The sequence below is a fragment of the Vigna unguiculata genome, chromosome 5 (assembly GCF_037176805.1).
Source record: "Vigna unguiculata cultivar grain cowpea cultivar isolate G323 ecotype 2 chromosome 5, ASM3717680v1, whole genome shotgun sequence".
NCBI lineage: Eukaryota > Viridiplantae > Streptophyta > Magnoliopsida > Fabales > Fabaceae > Vigna > Vigna unguiculata.
In genome coordinates this window covers 10,700,956-10,724,585 of record NC_140796.1, presented here as the reverse complement: position 1 = coordinate 10,724,585, position 23,630 = coordinate 10,700,956, and the positions used below count along the sequence as shown (strand labels likewise).

The 23,630-nt window shown below is 31.6% G+C and overlaps 2 protein-coding genes and 1 long non-coding RNA gene across 4 annotated transcripts; 1 reads left to right on the top strand and 2 right to left on the bottom strand.

The window, feature by feature from the left end:
- Positions 1-623: 623 nt before the first annotated feature.
- On the bottom strand, positions 624-1,863 carry LOC146886063 (uncharacterized). The gene is made up of 2 exons (XR_014994861.1): positions 1,639-1,863; positions 624-1,086 (listed from the first exon to the last, which is right to left on the bottom strand). It is a non-coding gene; the product is annotated as an uncharacterized LOC146886063 (long non-coding RNA).
- A 702-nt stretch (positions 1,864-2,565) lies between these two features.
- On the bottom strand, positions 2,566-7,416 carry LOC114183612 (sulfoquinovosyl transferase SQD2-like). 2 transcript variants are annotated; one of them, XM_085672964.1, is made up of 12 exons: positions 6,796-6,935; positions 6,573-6,651; positions 5,856-5,922; positions 5,597-5,667; positions 4,820-4,937; positions 4,658-4,731; positions 4,122-4,177; positions 3,950-4,033; positions 3,729-3,816; positions 3,571-3,648; positions 3,364-3,420; positions 2,566-3,236 (listed from the first exon to the last, which is right to left on the bottom strand). In XM_085672964.1, exons 3-12 carry the CDS (start codon positions 5,865-5,867, stop codon positions 2,747-2,749), a joined length of 1,128 nt encoding a protein of 375 aa, XP_085529090.1. In that variant the 5' UTR covers positions 5,868-5,922; positions 6,573-6,651; positions 6,796-6,935; the 3' UTR covers positions 2,566-2,746. The 2 variants fall into 2 exon arrangements, with proteins under 2 accessions (XP_085529090.1, XP_027926492.1); XM_028070691.2 differs by lacking the exon at positions 6,573-6,651 and having other exon boundaries at positions 6,796-7,416.
- Positions 7,417-21,399: 13,983 nt separating this feature from the next.
- LOC146886062 (uncharacterized) lies at positions 21,400-22,244 on the top strand. The gene has a single exon (XM_085673579.1). It carries the CDS (start codon positions 21,593-21,595, stop codon positions 21,968-21,970), a length of 378 nt encoding a protein of 125 aa, XP_085529705.1. The 5' UTR covers positions 21,400-21,592; the 3' UTR covers positions 21,971-22,244.
- Positions 22,245-23,630: the final 1,386 nt, after the last annotated feature.

Genomic DNA, 23,630 nt, shown 5'->3' with positions numbered 1-23,630 from the left:
TGAATGAGTAATCTCACCATATTCTTGCACGTGAATTACTAGACACCACAAAAAGTGTAATTAATAATTTATACTTTGATTCAATATTAGAGTGGTTGTAATAATTATATGGAATGTGATTATAGTTGATGAGGATCATTTACTTATCAAAAGACTGATCCCATTATGACAGTGAAAAGATGCTAACTTTCTTCATGCATTTCATTTTTTGCACTTTTGAAGGAAAGCAATGGAGACAGAACAAATGGCTGTTTTCTTTTCTCCATCTCCCTATTTTCCCTTGAAAAGGGAAAGTATTGAAAACATCATAAAGCATAAAAAGTCGATGTAATTAATTTTGTTGTCCAGTTCTTTAGTGATTTTTTGTTAAATTAAGAGTATGCTGAAGGATTTTAAAAATTATTTACATGTTGTAAATTAAAGGACACTTCTTCCTGCATCTCATGTTTTTCTTCCTGCATCTTCAAACTATTCCTTTTTCCCATTTTACCCTCTTAATCATAACAAAGCGGATAACATAATCCGGAAAAACTAAATGCATAAGAAATTCGGGAGATGTGATGTGAATCGAAACAAAAAATCTGATTAATTTTTTTGATGAGTATAATTGCCACATAACTAAATTTCGAAATCTCTGGTATAAAGGGTTTCTAACTCAATTGGATTTCCAAATTCGATGAACACTCACAAAAATCGGATTTCACAATCCGGTGCCCACACAATCGGATTTCCAAATCCTGTACATTCACTCACTGAATTTCGCACCAAACAAAATTTCCAAATCTGGAGATTCCACACCTTAATGGATTTCAGAATCCGGTCCACAAATGACAAACTTAACACATACCGGATTTCCAAATAACAGAGACAAGGATATTCCGGATCAGTTTCTTGTGTTTTTTATGCAGACTAAGTTTCACAGTGATCCTCTGATGCACCCTCTTCGTTTGGCAGCTAGCACTTAGTGGTTTTGGTTGTGTTATGGCCTTACTTCTTCCATACCCGCGTTTTGCATGCTTCCATGTTACCAAATCCTTCATCATGTTCTATATGGCACTTTACACTTAACATGCTAATTTCCTTTTGCTGTCAAACAACCAAACACACTAACTCAGACTTTGATATCCCTGTTGAATATTTCGAGAAAGGATTACCGGAAAGATTTAACACCAATGAACATGAGTCCAACTCACACATAAGGAATTGACACCACTCTCAACCCAAGACCATCCGATGGATTTATGAGTTTTTATCCTTATATAATAGTGGTCTACTTTCTCATTTCTAGCCAATGTGAAATTTAGATACACATTTAGATTTCATGGCTATTATCTTTTCACTTCTTTCCTGTGTAAGAAATTGAAGTGATATATGAGTATAGAAGGAGGAATTATATCATATATGGAACCAGTTGTTTCTGTATGTAAACCATGATAGATTGAAGATCTCCTAGCAGTAAAGAACTGTATCGTTAACTGGATTTCGTAATTCAGTGGGATTTTGAACCGGAATTCAAAAACTCATACTTCATACACCCCATATCACACGTAAGATAATTAATTAATTATTTATTTAATATATATTTTGTATGGGTAAAATGGAATGCAACAAAAGTTGAGGGTGCAGGATGAAACCTACTTAGTTAAAAGAGTACCCTGGAAACCTTGAACTTTTGCTTTAGCCCGTGAATCCCTTCATTGAATTTTATGTCTTGGCAGCATCTTACTTCACCTTTATATATTTCTTGATACACGTTCATAATATCTTGTATTTTAAATTCTAGAACTGAAAATGTAAATCTTGAATTCTAAAATATACAATTCAGAATACAATTATTTGCATTCCAAAATATATAATCCAAAATAAAAAATTATACTTTAAATTATATTTCATATTGTGCATTCAGAATATATATATATATATATATATATATATATATATATATATATATATATATATATATATATATGTGTGTGTGTGTGTGTGTGTGTGTGTTTTATTCCAAAATATACAACCTAAATACAAAAATTTGTACTTTAGATTCCGAATACAAAAAATTATGAGTACATGTCAAAATTATGGAGGTGCGGGAAGAAATGGACCTATCTCTTTCAGGAAACTAGCCGAAGGAGATAAAGTGGTTTCTATATGGTTGGACTGGATTTACTATGATGCTACAAGATTGGTGTTTTCAGAATAGGTTGATTCTTCTTGCACCTCTCATATATATTCTAAAATTCCAATTTTACCCTTTAATTTAGAATTTTTATTTTGAATTCCAAAATACATATCCAGGGACATTTTTGAAATATAAAATTCAGAATACAAATTTTGTTTTTCAAATTGCTCCTTCTAAAATATAAATTTTGTATTCATGTGGAATCCAATGCATTTTTTATTTTGTTAGAAGGTGGGGGAGAAGGATGCCGGAGGAGGAAGAAGGTGATGAGTGTGGAAGAGGTGTCAGTGGAAGAAGAAGGTCAAGTGGGGGAGAGGGGTGCACCAGTAGAGGAGGAAGAAGAGACACTGATGGCGGTGGAGGAAGAAGAAGATGAAGGAAGAATATAAGCACAATGGCACAAAATAGGATGCAAGCCACTATAATGTATGTTCCCTTACATTCAAAAAGAAATGAATGCATTAAACTATCAACTACACATTTATCTAATACAAGTCTTCAATGAATACTATGCAAGTAAGCAAGGAACGGAACCAGCCTAAGCTTGGAAGGTGAAGTTGGATTACCTTAGTTTACTTGTGGTGAAGGGAAAAAACGTTTTGCCAGCCATTGGAAGGGTCTCAAGAGTTGAGCTCTTTTCTTGCGCCAGAACCAAATGGCAGCATTGTATTGTTCATTGCGAATCATTCGTGTGGCTGCCTTCCAATCATACTTCTCCATCTCTTCACGCGCAGCTTTTGCCATGGTTTCCCTCAACACTTTGTTGTGCAAAAGTGGCCTTAGTTTACTCAAGCAATCTTCAAGATCTCCAGGATTATACAGATAGCTAGTTTTTCCGTCTTGATCTGCTGGGATTATATCAGGAATACCTCCAGCACGTGCCGCCACCACAGGTATTCCTGAAGACATGGCCTCCAAAACCACAAAACCAAGTGTCTCTGACTCTGAAGGCATGACAAACACATCTCCACTAGCATATGCTTGGGACAGTTCTTCCCCTCTTAGCACTCCAGTGAACACTGCAGGCATGCCTTCAAACATTTTCTCTAGCTCCTCCCTGGTAGTTAACTCATATTACTAGAACTTGCAAACTCTTTATTTATGTTTAACATTGCTTTATCTATGGAGTTAGAGGAGTAAAATATATATATAATAGAAGGGGTGTCACTGTCAGAACTAGTCACCTGTATGGTCCATCACCAATGAAAGCGATTCGAGCTTCGGGAAGCCTATCCATGACTCTGCCAAAGGCAACGAGTGCTCTTTTAGCTTTAGTAAATCAATAACCAACAACAAGCAGTTTTTGCTGCTGTTCCAGTTTATATGCTGAATTTTTAAGATTGATTGGAAATCTTGAATGCAAATACTTCTCTAAGTTATGAAAACTTCACCTTTTCAGAAAATCTAAACTCTTCTCTACTCCAAGCCGTCCAACATGAACTATCAAGGGTTTCTCAGGTTCACCATCGCTGCAGGACAAATGTTTAAGGATATGATGAAATGCCATCATTACCAAAACCTGAACACAAGGAAAAAGGATAGTCCAAACCTTAGTCTTAACCGCATTTCATAGGAGCGGTATCGGGGATGGAATTTTTCAGAATCAACACCCTTGTTCCAAAGACGAATCTTGTTAGCTGGGTTCCAACAGGGAACGACTCCGTCAAAATTTTGCAGCATAATAGTAGGCATACCAAGAAATGCATATTTTCAGATGTTATTACCAATTAAGAATAGCTGAAAGACTAAATGGGAGGATTCTATGTTCACCTGCTGTGACTCTAGCTGCTAGGAGATCACTCGCTATGGCAGCAGATGGAACCAGAGTCAGATCAGCTGCTCTGTGAAGAAATTCTACATCAACAAAAAAAAATAAAATTAATGTTATGTTTACCGATATTTGAGTCCAAATTAGAAAGAATAAGAAAGAGAGTATGCATACTTATGATCAACCACATGGGTTTCACCAACCAGCTAAAGGTATATCTTGGAATATACCTGAAAACTAAACAAGATCAGCCATAAGTAATACATGATTTAACATAGACCAGTTCTGACATCATAGGATCATGTCATATCAGAATAAATATAAAAGGAAGTCACATGTGATAAGTGTGATAATAACTTGTTTTATCATGCATTGAACCTCTTTATGTGTATTCATGCTATGAATATGAACTCTTCTCATTTTGGTTATATTGATTAGAGATATATTGATTAGAGAAAGTGTACTGAGATAAGTTCATGAAATTCAACCTCGATGAGTCTTTATCCTAGTCAGGTTATATAATTGAAGTCTTTAATCAAAAACTAGTAAAATCGCACATTGGTTAAACACACACGAATCTGTTAGAAAATGATACCTAAACTTTCCATTATTATTGCTTATACAATTTGGTATACTTACAGAAGAGTTAACAACATGCAAATTAAAATGATGAATCCATTCAGAAAATATGTAACTTGAATAGTACTCACAAAGGTACATGGGTGTGGTAGGACATGACAATAGGAACACACAGAAGTTTTGCAATGATAAGAGCTCCAAAAACCTGAAATTAAACCAGCAGTAGATATGTTATGCAACAAATTAGTCATTATACGACATTAACAAATAAGATAGAAGAATCGCAGACTAACCATTATGCCTGGCGATGATGCATGAATTATGTCAGGCTTAAACCGGGCTACCTCTGAAATTATTCTTGGACTAAGTGCTAAGGAGAGGGGTACCTTCTGATACCAAGGGCAGGGAAAGCTGCATTTCTCATTGTGTTTTTGGTTTAAATGGAAATTGTTAGTAAAAAAAGCATGGTCGTGCTAGTTGCAGGAAAAAGTGTTGACTGTGTAAAAAGACCAGTAGAATCTTGCAAAACAAAGAAATTACAATGATTATAAACACAAATTTCATATGCTTCTTTTTCTCTTCTTATTCACATAGAAAATCTTGTAAGTACATTAGGATATTTATGATTCTTGAGATTATTACATTAACTCTATGATAGGGTCTCCACTGTGTAATTCATGCACAGATATCTCCTCATACGTATCCACAACAGTAATCATATCCTTAAAGAGCATCTCAAATTGAATCAATAATACAAGGAAGGGATGATAGTGGAAAATGTCAAAATGTCTTCACATTCTAAAATCGGATATCAAAATATAAAAAATCATAAAGTGATGATACTAGAAAATTTAAGACTGAGTGCACAAATATATAACAGCAGAATATGAGGCAAGGGAATGACAGTTGACAAATATATTCAACGAATAAAAGTAAGAAACAATAATTAACCTCACGACAGAAAGATAAAATGTTGTGATTCAAAGAAAAAAATTAGTATTTCAAGTAGAACAAAGGATTGAGAAAGTGAAAAATGAGCTAAGAAACTTAAAGAGATCAGTGTTAGCAACCTCCAAGATCCAATTAATTTGGCTCCATAAAATTCCTGGGGCACTCCCTCATGTGTTGTCACAACCATCACCTATAACAGACAAATAAACATAACAGTTAGCATGTGATGTAAAAGAAAAAAAAAATACAGGACAAATGTTTAAACACTATGACTATAACGCGCAGAAGCTATCTAATCTAATTTTGAGTTTTTTCGATAATGTTCATATAAAGGAAATAAACATGTGCGTACATAGAAACATAAGTACAAAAAGTTACCTCATCTCCCATTTCGCGAAGGCATTTGATGAAGTTTTGAAACCGGTTTTTGTATCCTGAGACATATCTGCAAAATAGACACATTTTTCCTGAATTCATATGCTGCTAATACCACACATCTTCCGAAGAATGAATAATGCAAAGTATAGCTCAAACTTATTTGGAATGCAATGAAGAGAGCCAGAGAACCTCGATGGAGCAATTGCTCATCTCATCAACTTTCCTACAGTTAATGTATAGGTACGTACATGTTTTCATATACTAAACAGTATTTTACACCAAGTATTCGGAAACCTAAGATGCAGCACAGTAAAATTGGTAACATCAAACGTTTCTGATTGTTAAAATACACTAATCAATTGAACACAATCTTAATTCCAACGGACCACCCTATCTGTGGTGGACACATGATCTTCAATAGTGTTATCAACACATTATCCTATACATAAATTCCGATTAAACAAATGTGGAACTTTGGCATCATAAAATCCCATGACTAGAGATTGAGATACAGTCCCAGTAACAATGTGATTCGCGATATTGCGAAAAATTGTGGACAAATGCAACAGTTACAATTGCAGAGACCTCAAAAACACCTCAACATTACGGCAAAAATTGCAGTTGCAAGCTGCAACTTAAAACCAAGGGCATGTCACTTAACATAAAACTACACACTAACTTGGTCAATTCATCAAACGCCATAAAGTCAAGCCATACCACCAAGTTGATTCCTTGAGCACAGCATGACATTTGCCCTGTTATGACGGTTCTTAAGTTGCCTTCATGGCATTACATACTACACACCAAGAAAGAACAAATCAAGAAGCAAAACAACCAATGCAAAAGGCAACGCGGTCTATGAAACACCCCACATTCAATGAAGCGTTGAACACTAACCACAGCCAAGAGCAAATTAAAAGCAGCAACAAAGGGGACTCACGCAAAGGGAGAAGGTTCAACAAAGAGAGCAATTCTCCGAGGCCTTGAATTGTTATCGTTCTCGGAGCCGAGCAAAGCACCCTCGTTCTCCCCTTCTCCATGAGAATCAACCTCTGCCGTGGTGATGTTTCCAGCCTCAAGCACAAAACTTTTTCTACCCCTCATAGCTTTCAACCCCTGCAAAGAGCACAACCGTGCTTCTCTGCAAGAAAGAGTGATGGGTTTTAATCCTGAGGACTTAAAACGTTGAAATCGAGCAGAATGCGGAGAAGACGACGAGGAACAAGAAGAAGGGGTAGTGGCAGATGAACAAAAGGGTGGAGAAAAGGAGGGATTTGTAGTGATTGCAGTGGCTTTCATGGTTGTAAAGATGTTATATACGATGTTCGAGGAACAAGCTTTTGAATTTGGATAGAATAATATCCTACTAAAGTGGTTGTGTCGGAAGAGAGAAAATAATCCAACGAAGTTGGAAAGGAATATACGGATGAAGGTATAATAATGCTATTACAAATTATTCACTTTTTTCTCTATAAGACAAATTCTCTTACTCCACCCTCTGAGAAACGATTCAGGCACAGTGAAAAAGTTATGAACAGGTTCTGTTTCTCCCTCCTAACGGTGGTGGCAAAGGAGCTTATTTTGTGTGCATAATTGTTGCAGATCACTGACATTTTATCACAAACACAATTTGTTACACTATGGTGGGTATTGGTTTTGACTTCCATTTAATCCACTACTTAAGATCGTAATAATAAGTTCATATGTCCATTTAACATTGTAATTTTTGGATTAAGTGGGTTAGGATCAAGTATAATGTCATATATTTAAGTTATGGTCAAACTTCACGAGTACTTTAATTTAGGTACAGATAAGATATAATAATACTCAGGTTAAATGGTTTCGAAAGTTCTATTTTTAATAAAATCTACATTTTTTTTATTTGACTTAATTAGGTATTTATTTTGAAAAATTTGTTGTAATTATTTCGTTAATAGTACACGATATTAATTATGTAAGTACGTAGTTTTTTATTTTTAAGTTTTTTAAATTTTAAATTTTAAATTTTTTTATTTTTTTAATTTAAAAAAAAAAATTGACACATGTCAATTTGACGTTGTGTCACGTGATAGAAACAATATGATTTGACCATCACAGTATCACGTATCACTATTAGATGTGAAAAGTCTCAATATAGTCACTATATTTATTATTTTCTCTCTTAATTTGGTATTTTTATTATAATTGATATTTTTAACAAAATTAAGTTTATTTAAATGTATATTGTTTATTGAATTTAATTTATATTCATAATTTAGAGATAAATGTTAAAGTTGCTTTAAAAATAAAAACTTTATAAATTCAAATATAAAATTTTAAAACAATTTTATAACAATTAAAAATAAATATATTTTATTTAAAACTTTACAATTCAATTTATAAAGTTGTTATTTTTAAACCAACTCTAACTTTTGTCTATAAATTATTGATATATAAAAATTTGAAACAATATTTAAATAAAGTTCAATGTAAAATAAAAACTTAATCTGGTTAGAAATATTATTGTGGCATTTATATAAAATAAAATCTTGATTAAGTTTTTAAAAAATTTGGACAAAATTGAGACAAAATAACAAATACAGGACTACATTAAAACTTGTTACATCCAATAGTGGCATGTGTCACTGTCACTGCCAAATCACATTGTCTCTGTTACGTGGCACAATGTCAGATTCACATGTGACAATCATTATTTTTTTTTAAAAAATTAAAAAATAAAAATTAAAAAAAATATGTGCTAACACGTAACACAAAGTTAACATAGTTAGTGTATTCCTAACAAAAAATACTTAATTGCGATGAATTTTCTAAAATAAGGACCTTAAATCAAATAAAAAAAGGGAACCTAACCTACTTGAAATTTCATTCCAAAATTGGGAACCTTTGAAATGATTTAACCTAACATTTAATTTCCGATTTGTGTTACACTCTCATTTTAAAATAGACCAATTTAGTTAGAGGAAATATCCTACTTAAAAAAAAGAGAAATTGGTGTGATAATAACGTAGCATTGAAATTAGGTATAGGTAATAGGATAAATTTTTGGGAGGATTCAATTGATATTCCTTAGATTGTATGCATACTCAAATAACAAAAATGGAAAAGTTGGGAGGGTTGGAAAATGAAATCAGATACTTGGAAGTGGGTGGGGTATAATGAAGGCGGGAATGGTTTGATTGGGAAAAAGACCAGGTTAAGGTGTTTACGCAAGTTATTCAAAACATTTTAGTATCTAAAGATAGGGAGGACATATATGGGTGTGGAAATATGAAGAGACAAAATCATATTCAATTAAGTCAGCATACATGACAGGATAATCTTAGTGGAAAAGAATCTAATTTTTCAACCTATTCTAAGAAATCAAGGATATACCATCTGCACAATTCTTTGCTTAGGAATATGGCATGTGCTTTATGTGGTGTAGAGGAGAAGACAACTACCCATTTATTCTTTTCTTTTCTTGTACATTTGTTAGAAAGGTATGGGATATGTGGGATAGGAGGGTAGTTGCTACTACAATTCATCATGATCAACCTACAAATTTCACTCCTTTTTTGTGAAATATATGTATAAAGAGATGTGGGAGTAGGATGTTTCTTGAAGGTATTGCTGTAAACAATAATAAGAAATGTTAAAGTTCAGTAACTCATTATATAATTTCTTTTAGTATTGTATATATGGTTGTATGGGTTGGGGTACTCTAAATGTTCCATATTACATATATATTCTTTTTCTGATAAAAAAAATTACATGCTAATAATTCTATTGTAAAAGATTGTCCACCTACAAATTGATACCAGTACTTGTTCATAAAAAATTGTTTATGCTAAAACAATAGATAAAAAGGTCCACCAACTCATTACATCAAACAAATTCAAATTCTAAGAAGTTTAGTCACTCTCCACCTCCATTTCAATAAGATTAATATAATTTTTTTTGTAATGTTTAACCAATTGTAAGTTTTTAATTTATTACCAATTTAATAAAGCAAGTGTTTTCTTTTTCAAATTTAATTTGTTAATTTTGCATCACCTTTAACCATCGGTAGAACTTTTGTTTTTCTTGTTTCAAAAACCAGTTATCTTATCAGCCTCTTAACTAAAACTTCTTTATAAGAAAAAAATAAAAATAGAATGAGATAAAAAAAAGTAGCATTTCTTTTATCCACACAAGATGTAACGTTCTAAACGAGTGGAAAAAAAATGTATGGAAAATTCCAAACACATGTGCAAAAGAACCTACCAATAATTTCTACCTTTCATGCCCTTAAGGAATTCTGGAATAATCTCTTTAATGAAAATAATAATAATAATTGTGAAAAATAAGAAACAAAAGATGTAGGAATAAAATAATTAGAAATTCCCACAAAAAGTATATGATGTGAATAATATTTGGTAGCGTTTAACGAGGTTAAACATATAAGGATTTATTTTCAAAATTTTAAAATTATCATAACATTACTATAATCTTTTAAACTAAAAAGAAGAAGTATTTATTGAAAACCAGAAAGACTTGCAAGTTGATATAACTCACACTTTGTTTTAGATATTTTCAACTTTAAATTTCTTTATTTCTTTTAGATAAACTTAATCCACTTATTCCAGATGGGCTTTTGTATCCTTTCACTTCCTTGTCCGTGGGCCTCTTATCTTTCTTCCTACACCTCCAAGTATTTCTTCTGCACCTCTGAAATTTCTTTAAATTTTCAAACAACTCTTTGATCATTTAAGGAAACTCACAGACATTACATCTCCAAATTTACTTTTGAATGTCAACTTTTGGAAGCTATAATATATTATCGGAAGTCGACTTCCAAAAATTAAAATATATCACCGGAAATCAAAATATATCACTGAAAGTCAATTTCCGAAATATATATATTAACGGAAGTCGAAATCTGTAATATATATATATAGTCTATAAGGATGCGATTGGCAGAGAGCCAATCCATTCCTAGGATCACTTCCAATTCTTGTAGAGGCAGACATATCAGATTCACCTTATATTTGCGCCCTTCTACCTCCACTGGACACCTAGTGCACAAGGACGACGTCCTGACCAAACCCGATGCCGGAGTAGATACCACAAGTTCACACTACAGCTCACACACCGACAGACCCAACTTTTTCACGCAAGCGTCTGACACAAAAGAGTGTGTCGCTCCAGAATCATATAACACACAACATTTCATCCTAGCTATCAAATAATAACCCATCACGAGGTTACCTGAACCTGCAGCTTTTGCTCCTGTCATGGCATAAACTCGACCTGTCGCTTGAGGCCTGTTGCCTCTGTCTCTCCGTTGATGCTAGTGGAAAGTCTGGACTGGAGGGCGTGTCGCTGCCCTAGCAAGAGCAGGACAGTCCTTCCCAAAGTGGCCCTCCTTGTCACAGTTGTTGCATCTACGGTAACCCTCCATGCGTGGGCAAGCACTCCTCAAGTGAGGACCTCCACATATATAGCATTGTACCCGACCCTGCTAAGGTAAAAAGCTCTTAGACCCCTGAGGCTGATGGTGAGGCCTGTCATATGGTCTCCTCCGCTCCTCATGTTTGGGCTTGGACCCAGATGGTCCACCTACTCTCTGTGGTTGTTGTGGTTGCTGACCTTCCACCTCATGCTTTATCTTCTCCATAACTCTAGCCTTCTCCACCAGAGTAGCGAAATCCTTGATGGACAAGGGAGCCACCATCAAGCGCATATCACCACGGAGATCATTCTTGAACTTTCTGCATCGTCACTCCTCATCAAGTGGCAGTGTGTAGAAACGACTGAGGTGCTTGAATCTCTCAACGTACTTCGCCACGGTCTTTCCCCCCTGAGTCAACTAGAGGAATTCCACCTCCTTGGCATACCGAATGCTGTCTGGAAATTACTCAGAGAGGAATCTCTCCTTGAAAGCCTCCCATGTCACCGGCTCATCTCTCTCCTCTAAGATGGATTTGGTGCTGATCCACCAATGCTCCGCCTCCCCTGTGAGCATATACATTGAGAACGCCAGTTTGTTCTCCGCGGGGCACATCTTCGCATCAAAGATGTGCTCTAGGTCCTTCAGCCATTGATCTGTGGCATCAGGACTAGTCTTCCCGTAAAACATCGTTGGGTGGTGCTTCAGGAAATCTTCTAAACTCCACTCCGTGGCTACAGGTCGTGGCTCTGGACCATAGGCAAGTGCAGCCATCCTGGTCTCCTCCAACTGGCAGAGGGCCTCCATGTGCTGCTGGTGGGCATCCTCAATAGCTACCCTCGCAGCCTCCATCTGCTGCATCACCAGCTGTTGCTGCTCAAGCGATACTGTCTGTCGCTGCATGGATGTTTCGTGTTGCTGCATCATCATCGTGCTTTGCTGCGTCATAGCAGCTCCCATCGCCTCTATTGCCCTGGCAATATCAGGTATGTTATCCTGAGATGATTGCAGAGTCCTACGAGGAGGTGTCATAGTTCACTAGCAGAAAATCACTTGGTTAGGCTTGATAAAGGCAAGAATTTAACTAAGAACACTCAGAAGACACAGAAAAAGCTAAGCGGACACCCAAGTCCACAGACCTAAGGAATGACCGCTCTGATACCATAAATGTAACGTCCCATTTTAACTAATAAACCAAATTAAAAGGAAACGTCACGTAGAAGTTATCTTAGCACAATCTCAGAGTTTAAACACCACTCCTTACAATCCAAGGCACACCACGATGCCAAAACGAACCAGATACACATATTCAACAGTAATAAAATTGGGAAATGTTAAGATAACAGATAATATATGGGCCGTGGCCCTAAAGGAAAGCCCAGAGTGGACAAATCCAGCCCAGATGGCTAAGCAGCGGAGTCACCATTTCCCTGTTGACTGCGAGTACCTCTCGCATCTGCTCACATCAATAAATTGATGATCATCGCAAAAGGAGAAGAACCACATACAAGATAATCAAACAAACAAAAGGGTAAGCTAGAGCCAAAAAGATTTCATCTATGTAATCAGAAATACTTTCACATTTCTAAATACATATATCAACCGAGCATGTTATGACCTTTCTATCAATACACTAAGACTCGACTCGACTCATCCGTATTACATATAATCTGGTCGGATTCAGCGGACGCTTGCACTTGTGGTGGATACCTCTGCTCACCCCCGAGCTATGTGTTACAATGAATCAATCCCCCACACACAAGGTTAGCCCTTAATGAGTTTCAGACCTCCTGCTATTCTCACCACAAGAGTCAGTCCGCTCTAAGTGAGATTGTTTTAGTATGCTAAAAGAAATCTCAAAACGTACAACTCTTCAGTCATATAAAATGATTCCATTAATCTAGCTAAGAAAAATCAATTAAAGTGTAAAGTATTTGCAACAAACACAACACTAACACTTGAAAATTCAACGGATAACACGAGGCTAATCAAAGCTTAACTCATTACATCCATGGTGGTCGAAAACATCAATTTTTCTCTCTTGTATCAATATAAGTCAGGTCTAAGATAGGCAACTTGTTTGGAAGATATAACAACCATATGTTAATATTCCCTTTATAAATGCTCTGTGATTGAGTATGCTTGTATGCTATTTGCATATAATTAACATGTAGTTAAGCTTAATATTGAGATATTAAGTGAGTTTAGAATCAATAAATCTTAATGGACTTAATTGTTATAATTCTTTAATGGATTTTTACTTATTTTAATGTGTCAATTTATGGGTTGGTCTATTTAAAAATGTGTAAACTCAAATTTTGTAATCCAGTCCGAATGGTTAAGTGAATAAACTTATGTAAGGAGTCTTCATATACAACTATTATTAAGATTGTATCTAATATATTTTCATGATTTATATAAAATGTATATAGTTTAAAAGCAACATAAATTTATTTTAATATTTGAAAATAATTTTAATTTTGACTAATATTAAGAAAATTATAGAAAATACAAATAATAATAATAATAATTTATATTTATATTTGGTTAAATCATTCCAGATGTCCTCATTTTTGTAGCGACATCTCAAGCGACATCTCAAGTAGGTCTCCCATTTTTATTTGACTCAATTGAGTTCCTATTTTGGAAAATTCGTTGCAATCAGGTCTTTCTGTACATTAATGGTGTTAATTATGTGCCACATGTCAGCACGTGGTTTTTTTTTATTTTTTTTAAATTTTTTTATATTTAAAAATTTTTCTTTTATAATTTTTTTTAAAAAAAATTGAAATTGCTAGGTGTCAATGGGACATTGTGCCATGTGACAGAGACAGTGTGAAGTGGTAGTGTCATGTGTCACTATTAGATGTAAAAAGTCTCAATTGGTTCCTATTTTTTTAGAATTGAATCAATTTCATCCCTATATCAAATTTAATTTTTATATAAATTTTACAATGGTATTTTTATTATAATTGATATTTTTAACAAAATTAAGTTTATTTAAATGCATATTTTGCACTGATATTTATTTAAATTTTGTTTTAAATATTTATATATCTATAATTTATAGATAAATGTTAGAACTGCTTTAAAAATAAAAACTTTATAAATTAAAATATAAAATTTTAAATCAATTTTATAACAGTTTAAAATAAATATATTTATTTAAAATTTTACAATTCAATTTATAAATGTTATTTTTCAACCAATTCTAACATTTGTCTATAAATTATTGATATATAAATATTTGAAACAATATTTAAGTAAAGTTCAATGCAAAATGTACATTTAAATAAACTTAATTTTGTTAAAAATATCAATTATAATAAAAATACCATTGTAAAATTTATATAAAAATTAAATTTGATATAGGGATGAAATTGATTCAGTTTTAAAAAATTGGAAGCAAATTGAGACAAAATAACAAATACATGGACTACATTGAAACTTTTCACAATCAATAGTGACACATGGTACAATGTCAAATAGACACGTGACAATTTTTTTTTTTAAATTATAAAAAAGAAAGTTTAAAAAAATAAAAAAACCATGTGCTGACACGTGTCACATAATTAACACAGTTACTATACTACTAAGGGAAAAGACCTGATTGCAAAGAATTTTTTAAAATAGGGACTCAATTGAGTCAAATAAAAATGGGGGTCCTACTTGAGATTTCGGTACAAAAATGGAAACCTCTGGAATGATTTAACCTTTATATTTATATTTATTTCATTACCATTTGTTAGAGTCGTCAAAATGGGTTGGAACCTGTGAGCCAACTCGGCTCATCACGGGTTTGGGCCGGGTTGGGTTCAAATTTTTTAACAAATTTCAATACAGGTTGATTTTTGACCCGACTCATCACGGATAAGCCAGGTTGGCTCACCAACCCGCAGATAAAAGAGTCACACAAGTGTTTTTTTTATTAAGTTGGGGTTTACATTTGGGTTATGTCAGGTTGATTTTTTTAGCCAACACATAAATAATTTGTATTCTTTTATTTTGGTTTGTATATGGATTGTATTAAAATTTATTTAGATTTTAATTAGAATTATAATTTAGTTTTGACTGAAAAATAAATAAAAAAATTATATATTTTTTTAATTAAGTGAACCCGTGAGCCAACCCGTTTAACCTGCTGTAACGCCCCATTTTAACTAATAAACCAAATTAAAAGGAAACGTCACATAGATGTTATCTTAGCGCAGTCTCGGAGTTTAAACACCACTCCTTACAATCCAAGGCACACCACGATGCCAAAACGAACCAGATACACATATTCAACAGTAATAAAATTGGGAAATGTAAAGATAACAGATAATATATGGGTCGTGGCCCTAAAGGAAAGCCCAGAGTGGACAAATCCAGTCCAGATGGCTAAGCAGCGAAGTCACCATTTCCCTGCTGATCGCGAGTACCTCTCGCATTTGCTCACATCAATAAATTGATGATAATCGCAAAAGGAGAAGAACCACATACAATATATATATATATATATATACCGGAAGTCGACTTCTATTACATATATTTATATATTTCTTTTACTTTTATTTTTTTTTCTAAATTTAAGGTTTAATTACTTCTAATTTTATTTACTTTTCAATACATCAAAAAAAATTATATATATAAATAAAAATATATTAAGATTTGATTTGATTTTTAAAACATATATTAAAAATATTAAAAATTATAAAATATATAAGTTTAAAAGAAAAATTATTTTAAATAATACAAAATAAGTAAAAAAATCTAAATAAAAAGTTAAAAAAATTCAAAACAAAATAATAAAACTTTAAATTTAAAAAACAATGTATATATATATATATATATATTATTTTTTTTCTGTTTTTAGTTAAAGTTTTACTATTTTAATTTAAATTATTTTTCTATTTTATTTTTAATTTTATTTATTTATTTGGTATTATAATAATAATTATTTTTATATAATTAATGTGTATAGTATTTAATATTTTATTTGAATTTTTTAATTTTATTAAAAATTTAAATATTTAATTTTAATCATGTATTTTAAATTTTTTAAATTATATATATTTTTTATATTTTTAAATTTAAATTTATTTTAATATAATTTATTAAAAATTTAATAAAAATAAAAAGAAATTAAAAAAAATCATATATATATATATATATATATATATATGCGCGCGCGTGCGCGTGTGTAATTAAAAAAGAAACGAACATATATATTTATATATGTAAATAATGAAATTTAACGAATATATATTCTTTTTTTTAATTTAAATTTTTATTATTTTAAACAAAATTTAAATATTAAATAAAATTAAATGAAGCAGAATAAATTTTTTTATTTAAAGTTTAATATTATTTTAATTTTACTTATTTTTATTTTTATATTTATTTTTCAGTGTTTTAAATAAAAATAAAATTATGTATATAGATATTAATAATTTTTTATTTTTAAAATATATATTAAGAAATATGAAAACATAAGAAATAAATAAAATAATAAATAATAAACTAAAAAAACAATTAAAATTAAAAGTTAGAAAACATAAATTTTAAATAGAATTAAAAATATTAAAAATAGAATTAATTTTTTGACTTTCGGAAGTCGACTTCCGATAATGTTTTTGAACTTTCGGTGATACATTTTGACTTTCGAAAGTGGACTTCGAGTGATACATTTTGACTTCCGGTGATACATTTTGACTTTCGAAAATCGATTTCCGATTTTTATTTTGACTTCTAATAATATATTTTGACTTCCGAAAATCGATATCTGAAAGTAATTTTGGGGGTGTGATGTCAGTGAGTTTCCTTAAATGGTCTAAGGATTTTTTGGAAATTTAAAATTTTTTTGGAGATATAGAAGAAATTTTCGAAGTGCAGCAAGAAAGACCCCTATAAATCCCATTATTACAACTTGAGGTAAATTGATCATAATGAAATGTAGGCTGGTTCTTCTTGCACATTCATTTTTTCTTTCGGTACTTCCATAGGCTTGGTGAAATTATAATTGTACCCCCCTTCTTCTTTCCTTTTCCCTAGGCCGTGTCTAGTCCTTGCACACATCCTACATCATCGGCGGTGCCCCTCTTCATCTCCATTGTTACTTTCAGATTCACAACACAGAGAGGAAGGAGAAGAATAAGAAAAGTATGAGCAGAAAGGAGAATAAGAAGCATGGAGGTGGGAGAGGAAGGAGAATGAAGAAGGAAGGAGAAGAAAAAATCGTGGGGTACGAGAGGAATGAAAAGAATGTAGAATTTTTTTTTTTCAAAAATCTATTTTAAATTGTACGATACTTAATGTATTTTTGGATTTAAAATATATATTTAAATCTTAAAATACTTTTTAAATTGTATAATTTAGAATGAATATTTTTAAATGTATTTTGAATGGTATAATTTAAAAGATATTTTTGAATCCATAAATATATTCTAAAACATACATTTTGAAATTAGTTTTTGAATAAATAGTCTACATTCCAAATGTGTTTTCAAAAATACCTTTTTGCACAATTCGAGAAAAGAGAGTGAAAAGTAAACTTTACCTTTTATTATAATTTTAATGAGAAGATAATTTACAATTTATTGATTTTAAGGGGTTGTAGGAAGAAAAAAGAAATATGCAAAAAGAATGTATAACGAATTTAGGGTAAGTTTATTGGGGAAAAAATGCGCATTTGATTTATTGTTAATAAGATAATCATAAATAGTTGATGGTAAAATAATTTATTTAAAAAGTAAGTTTCAATTAACGAGGTTTAAAAATATTTTAAAATTTAGTTTTAGAAATTAAATTATGCTTTTAAATTATAATTACCTTTTATTATAAATATAAATAATAAGGCCAACTTTACTTTTTGACATACTTAATTTTAGTACAAGTAATAAACTCGTTGGAGTACAAGAATAGAGAATTAATTAAATTTTTAAATTTAGTATCTAGACAAACTCCAGGACACTAATTTAACTTGTTAAAGATTTATCAAATGCATGATGCACAAATACACAAACAAGACATTCCCATTTAGGACATACAATAAGTCTTTTCTTAACTTTCCTTTTTTTTTCATGTTGATAGAAGGAGAGAGGAAAACTTGATTTTTATTTTATTATTTTCTTCTCTCTTTACTTTTTAAATATCATATAAAGAAAAGAGCGTGATCCCACGACAAAAAACAAAAAAATGTGAAAACAACATTTTTGTACTAAAAAGTACCATTAAAGATATACATATAAGTAAGGATTGGTATTGCCCTAATGGGAAGAGAATCCAATGAAGAATATTGCAAAAAATAGTAAATTAGTAATAATACTTAATTAAATTTTTAACTTTTATAAAATTACTTTCATTTAGTTGTTAAAGATTAGTTTTAATATTTTAGACAATATTCAATTTTGTGGTGTGGTACCTTCAATGAGTCTTTTATATTGATAAAGAAATATAGTAGGTGCAATTGAACCAAACTCTAAAACAAGATAAATTCTATCACACCTCTTTAAATTTTAAGTTTGCAACAATTAATATTTTTTGTTTAAATTTAAAATTATAATGATTTCAATTTAAATAAAAAAATCTAATAACTTTTTAAAAACGTTTTAAAATAAAATTTATACTCAAAATCTTCAAAGTTATAAAGTATATGTTTCGCTATATAAATAATAATATAAAGCTAAAAATGTTTAAAATATTTTTAAGGGTTAAATATGTTTTTGGTTTCTTAATTTTCACTATAAAATGAAAGTAGCCCATTTTCAAAATTTTGGCATAATTTAGTCTCTCAACTCTAAAAATGCATGAATTTAGTCATTTTAATCAAATTTTGTTAAGTTTACTTAACGTTTTAAATATGTTTCTTAGCTAATATAGAAGCGAAAATGTTTCAAACGGTATAAATAACTTAAATGCTATCATGAAACGCGTTTAAAATGTTAAATAAATTTAACAAAATTTGGTTAAAATGACTAAATTCACACATTCCTAAAGTTGATGATTAAATTGAACAAAAGTTTCAAAGAAAAACTAGTTCCAATTTTCTCTAAGAGTTAAGGGACTAAAATCATCTTTAATCCTATTTTTTAAACAAAAACATATTATCTTAAAATAAAATGATTTTACTTTCAAAAATGTTAATAACTTGTTTTTCTCGATTAGAGACTAAATTGAAATATGTAATAATCTTTTACTTGGAAAAAACAAGACATAACTCGTGACCAAATAATTATTGGAAAAAATTAATTGTTCAACAACAGTTCAATTTTGTTATTAAAATAAAGTGTATAAAATGATACGTGATGATATTACTTATTGAGAGGACCTTCTTTTAAGAACTTCCTTTTAAGAACTTCGATCCTCTCTTGTTGGCTTCTCTCTCTAACTTTTTTTTTTCTTGTCAGAATTCTTCATTCTCTTTGTTTCTCTTTTGAGTTTTTGTTTTTAGCCATAAAGACAACAAACAAGTGAGAGTCCATTTAGTTTAGTTAGCCATGTAAATGTTTTTTTTTTTTTCAATAGGAATTAAATACAAATAAAAAACAACTCATCCACATTCTTAATAATAGGAAGCAATAATAATAAAAGAAAAATTATAAAATGTATGAAATTTGATTTTAGTCTCATTGTAATATTTATTAAAAAAAATCATTATATAGTAATCAATTTTAATGATAAAAAATAATTAATCATTGTACGGACTAATTTAAATACTAATTTTAATGATTAAAAATAATTAATTATCATAATAATCAATTAAAATATTAATTTATAAAATTAAAAATGATTGATTATTAAAAGAAAAAATTAAAATTAATTTATAAATTGTTCTCTAAATCTAATTACCGAAATTTTTGTTAAAGAAAAAATTAGTTTCTGAGTCGGTCTTTAATTAATCTATTGAATTTTTGAATTGTTTTTTACTTATCATTTATCCTCCAACAAGCCTTGTGACATGCAATGAACATACCTCTGCAAAGCTGACTCCAAATGAGTGCATTAAGAGACATGCTCGTGTTAATTAGAACTTGTTATATTCACAACTCCAATCAGAAGCGTATGCATCAATGGAAGAACTCATAAAAACTTTGTGGAGAGTATGAATTTGGTTGCACAGAAACAGGGTTATAGAAAAAGTTGGCACTTATGAGAAGAAGTTGTTACGAACATGGTTCCCTAATATTCACGCCAGCAACATATTCAAACAGATTCCCTCTTCTTTATTCTCTTTGTTGCAGAAGATATATGTGCAATGATATGATATCTCGATTTTTGATTTCAGAAACAGAAGCAAAGGGTAGCAAAAAGCAGAATACCACCTAAAAAGCAACGTTGATTGGAAGACTAATAAGCAGTTCCCTATCCTCACTGTCTCTGTTACCTCCTTTTTCAGCACACAACTGTTTCACTCTTTGTCTCCCTCTCAACACCTCACTGCTCCACCACCACTTTCTCTTTTGACCAAACCCTTTATTCTTTTTTCCCTCCTCACAATCTTCATCTTCTTCCTTCTTTCTCCAATCCATTACCTTAATAACCTCATCAAACTTCCCCATAATCTATACTCTTAATTCAACATTAGCCCCATGTATGCATGTCACATTCACCACAGACTTAAACTTGATTAATCTTTAAGTGATTTTTTTAAAGTATCACATTGATCAAAAGATAAAAGTCGTATAAGTGGATACAAAACTCGCCTTACAAATATGACAAGAAAAAGCAAGAGACAATTTTATTTTATACAAAAGAATGCAAACTTCATCTTACAAATTAGTTATATAAAGTTAAGTTAGGCTTAAAATTCATTTTTTAACAATTTTAAAATCATTTCAAATATAAAACCCTCTTTTACCTTTTTCAATTATTTCAAACAACATATACACGTTTAGAACCAAGCATCCCATAATTAACACCTTTTGACCTTTAACTTTAACCCTTAGGAGAAAAATGTCCTCTTTCTCCTAGCTTTTCTCTTTGCCAAATTGCCACCCAATAACTTACACAACAAACGAAATGTTTTACTACAGAATTCTTAGGTAAGCAGCATATGTAACACAATTCTTGTACCAAACGCAAACTGTGTGGTCTTAAGATAAATAGAACACGGGATTAATTCTAATTCTAGTTTGTCAACTTTTCACTTTTACTAGGTAGCTTTGGTTTTCCTTGATTGATCTATATATACTCGTATCCACATGTGTCTACTCTCACAAACATTCCACTCTGCTTCTCCTCCTTTTTCATTCTAGCTTCTCTCTTTCTTTCCCTTCACTTCCAGCACACACACTAGGAGGTTTAACTCAACAATCTTTTGTGCAAATAGTATTCTCCTGAAGCTGTTCAAATGTCTAGAAAGAGCAAAAGGGTGTGCTTTAGTCCTGATGTCAACGACAAACCAACCATGTTTCTCAAACACAGCGAAGACAACAACGATGGTGGTAGAGTTTCAAGAAACAGGATGAGGATCACAAGAACATGTACATTCAGATTGCATATGGACTCAAACTCTTCTCCTATCAGGTTGCTGCTGAGGCTTGGAGAAAAGGTGGCAAGTGCCATAAGAAATGTTTCTGTGAGAAGGAGATCCTCCAGGAAGGTTTCTTCATCCACTTTGGTGAGGTCACGTTCACTATCAGACCTCACTGATTCACACCGAGCTGAAACTGTAGAAGACTGCATCGAGTTCTTGCATTCCTCTTCATCTAGGGAGAGACCAAGTTGAGTTGACTCACAAATAGTGAAAATTCTCTAAGTTCTTTAAGGCTTCTACTTGCATCAGAGTTCAGATTTGTGTATTAACTGCAAAAGGGTATGCTTTAAAGTTTATGTGTAAGGAAAGAGAGGTTAATACTTCTTCTGTGCGCCATGTTTTGAGTGAGTAGAGTGTAGAGGTTCTGATATTGACATTAGCACAAATCATATAGTTTGAATCGCAGATTGTAGCGTTGCATTCATAACAATACATTGTTGTTGGACCTTCTAATTCCCCATTTTTATTCCTCGCATAATTGATTCATCATTAATCTTCAAATCTTCGTTTATTTTTCGCTAAAAAAATGATAAAAGTGACAAGTCCATCGCATTTCTTCGTAACATAATGAATGAACTTTCGTGTTTGCAAGGCTAAACTTTTCTCGATCACAACCCTCGCAGATTATGGCACAAGAAATTCTTCGCTTAACAAGTGTGGTTCAGCCAAATTGGCTGTATTTTTTTTTCTGTCTGATAAAAAAAGGGACAAATATGAAAACAAAGTCTAACGAATCAAATGTGTATATATATATATATATATATATATATATAAACACGATTACTATAAGTAAATTATACGTAATCAGAAGCATCCTGAATTATATAAACACATATTTTGCCTTTTTAATTTACAAAGATGATGTAGAATAATGTTTTTCAAATAGATGTTACTTTAATATTTTTAATCAATTAATATATACATGTAAGGACAGAAAAACTAAAAAATAATTTTATATATTCAATGTCACAAAGGAGTAGGAGAGTTGAGTGAAATTTATAAATGTTATGGAGCCATATATGTTTCAAGGTGTGAGGATTTTTCTCTAAATCTTAAGCTCCTCTATGTGAGTTTTCATTTTCATCGTGCTCCATTAAGAAGGCTATGCATTTAATAGATAGTTGATTTCTCTAAACTACATTAATTAAGGTTTGATTTCTAGCAATACATAGAAAGACTTTGTTAACAAAAAATGTACCTACTTTGACAGTCTTTCTACTTAAGAAGGCACTAATTAATCATAGGGTATATCAATTGGTTGATACACTCTTAATGCATTAACAAGTCTTGTCCATTTTTGAGTGAGTTTAAGTAAAACAAGTAATGGAGCAAGATGAGATAATCTTTGACAATGTTGGTGAGAAACATTAATTAGGTGACATGATGTTTGTGTTGGGAAGATTGCATGAAATGAAGGTATGAGCCACAGAAGTTGGTGAGCATTGTTGTTATGAGATGTAGATGAGTACCCCACATGGCTGACAGAGGAGCATTCTGGTGTATCTATGCCTCTTCTATTCTCTCCAACATTTGAAAAGCCAATGTCAACCACATCCAGCAAATCAGCAAATATCCCTATTGATATCAACTTTTCAACAACCCTTTGACCACAAAATCAGAAATGCCTCCCAAATTTCCCTGTTCCCAAAAAAGAATCCAACAATATGCAGTACAAGTCACTATGCTCCACTTAGCACACCTTAAATACCAACTATCATGTAATTTCCCACTAACTCATCGGTGCGTTACACCCGAACAACACATTCCATATATCACAATACTTTTTGGGGAAGGAAAATTACAATTTTAACTCTTATTTTTTATTCTCTGACGTGATTTAGTGTAGATTATT

Excerpts from the sequence above, each read along its gene's own strand:
- LOC146886062 (XM_085673579.1), top strand. The coding sequence starts at position 21,593 with ATGTCTAGAAAGAGCAAAAGGGTGTGCTTTAGTCCTGATGTCAACGAC.
- LOC114183612 (XM_028070691.2), bottom strand. The coding sequence starts at position 7,154 with ATGAAAGCCACTGCAATCACTACAAATCCCTCCTTTTCTCCACCCTTT. Across the intron at positions 4,732-4,819 it reads CATCATCGCCAGGCATAATG|GTTTTTGGAGCTCTTATCAT; the intron begins GTTAGTCTGCGA and ends GTTTAATTTCAG. Across the intron at positions 3,421-3,570 it reads AGTTTAGATTTTCTGAAAAG|AGTCATGGATAGGCTTCCCG; the intron begins GTGAAGTTTTCA and ends TGCCTTTGGCAG.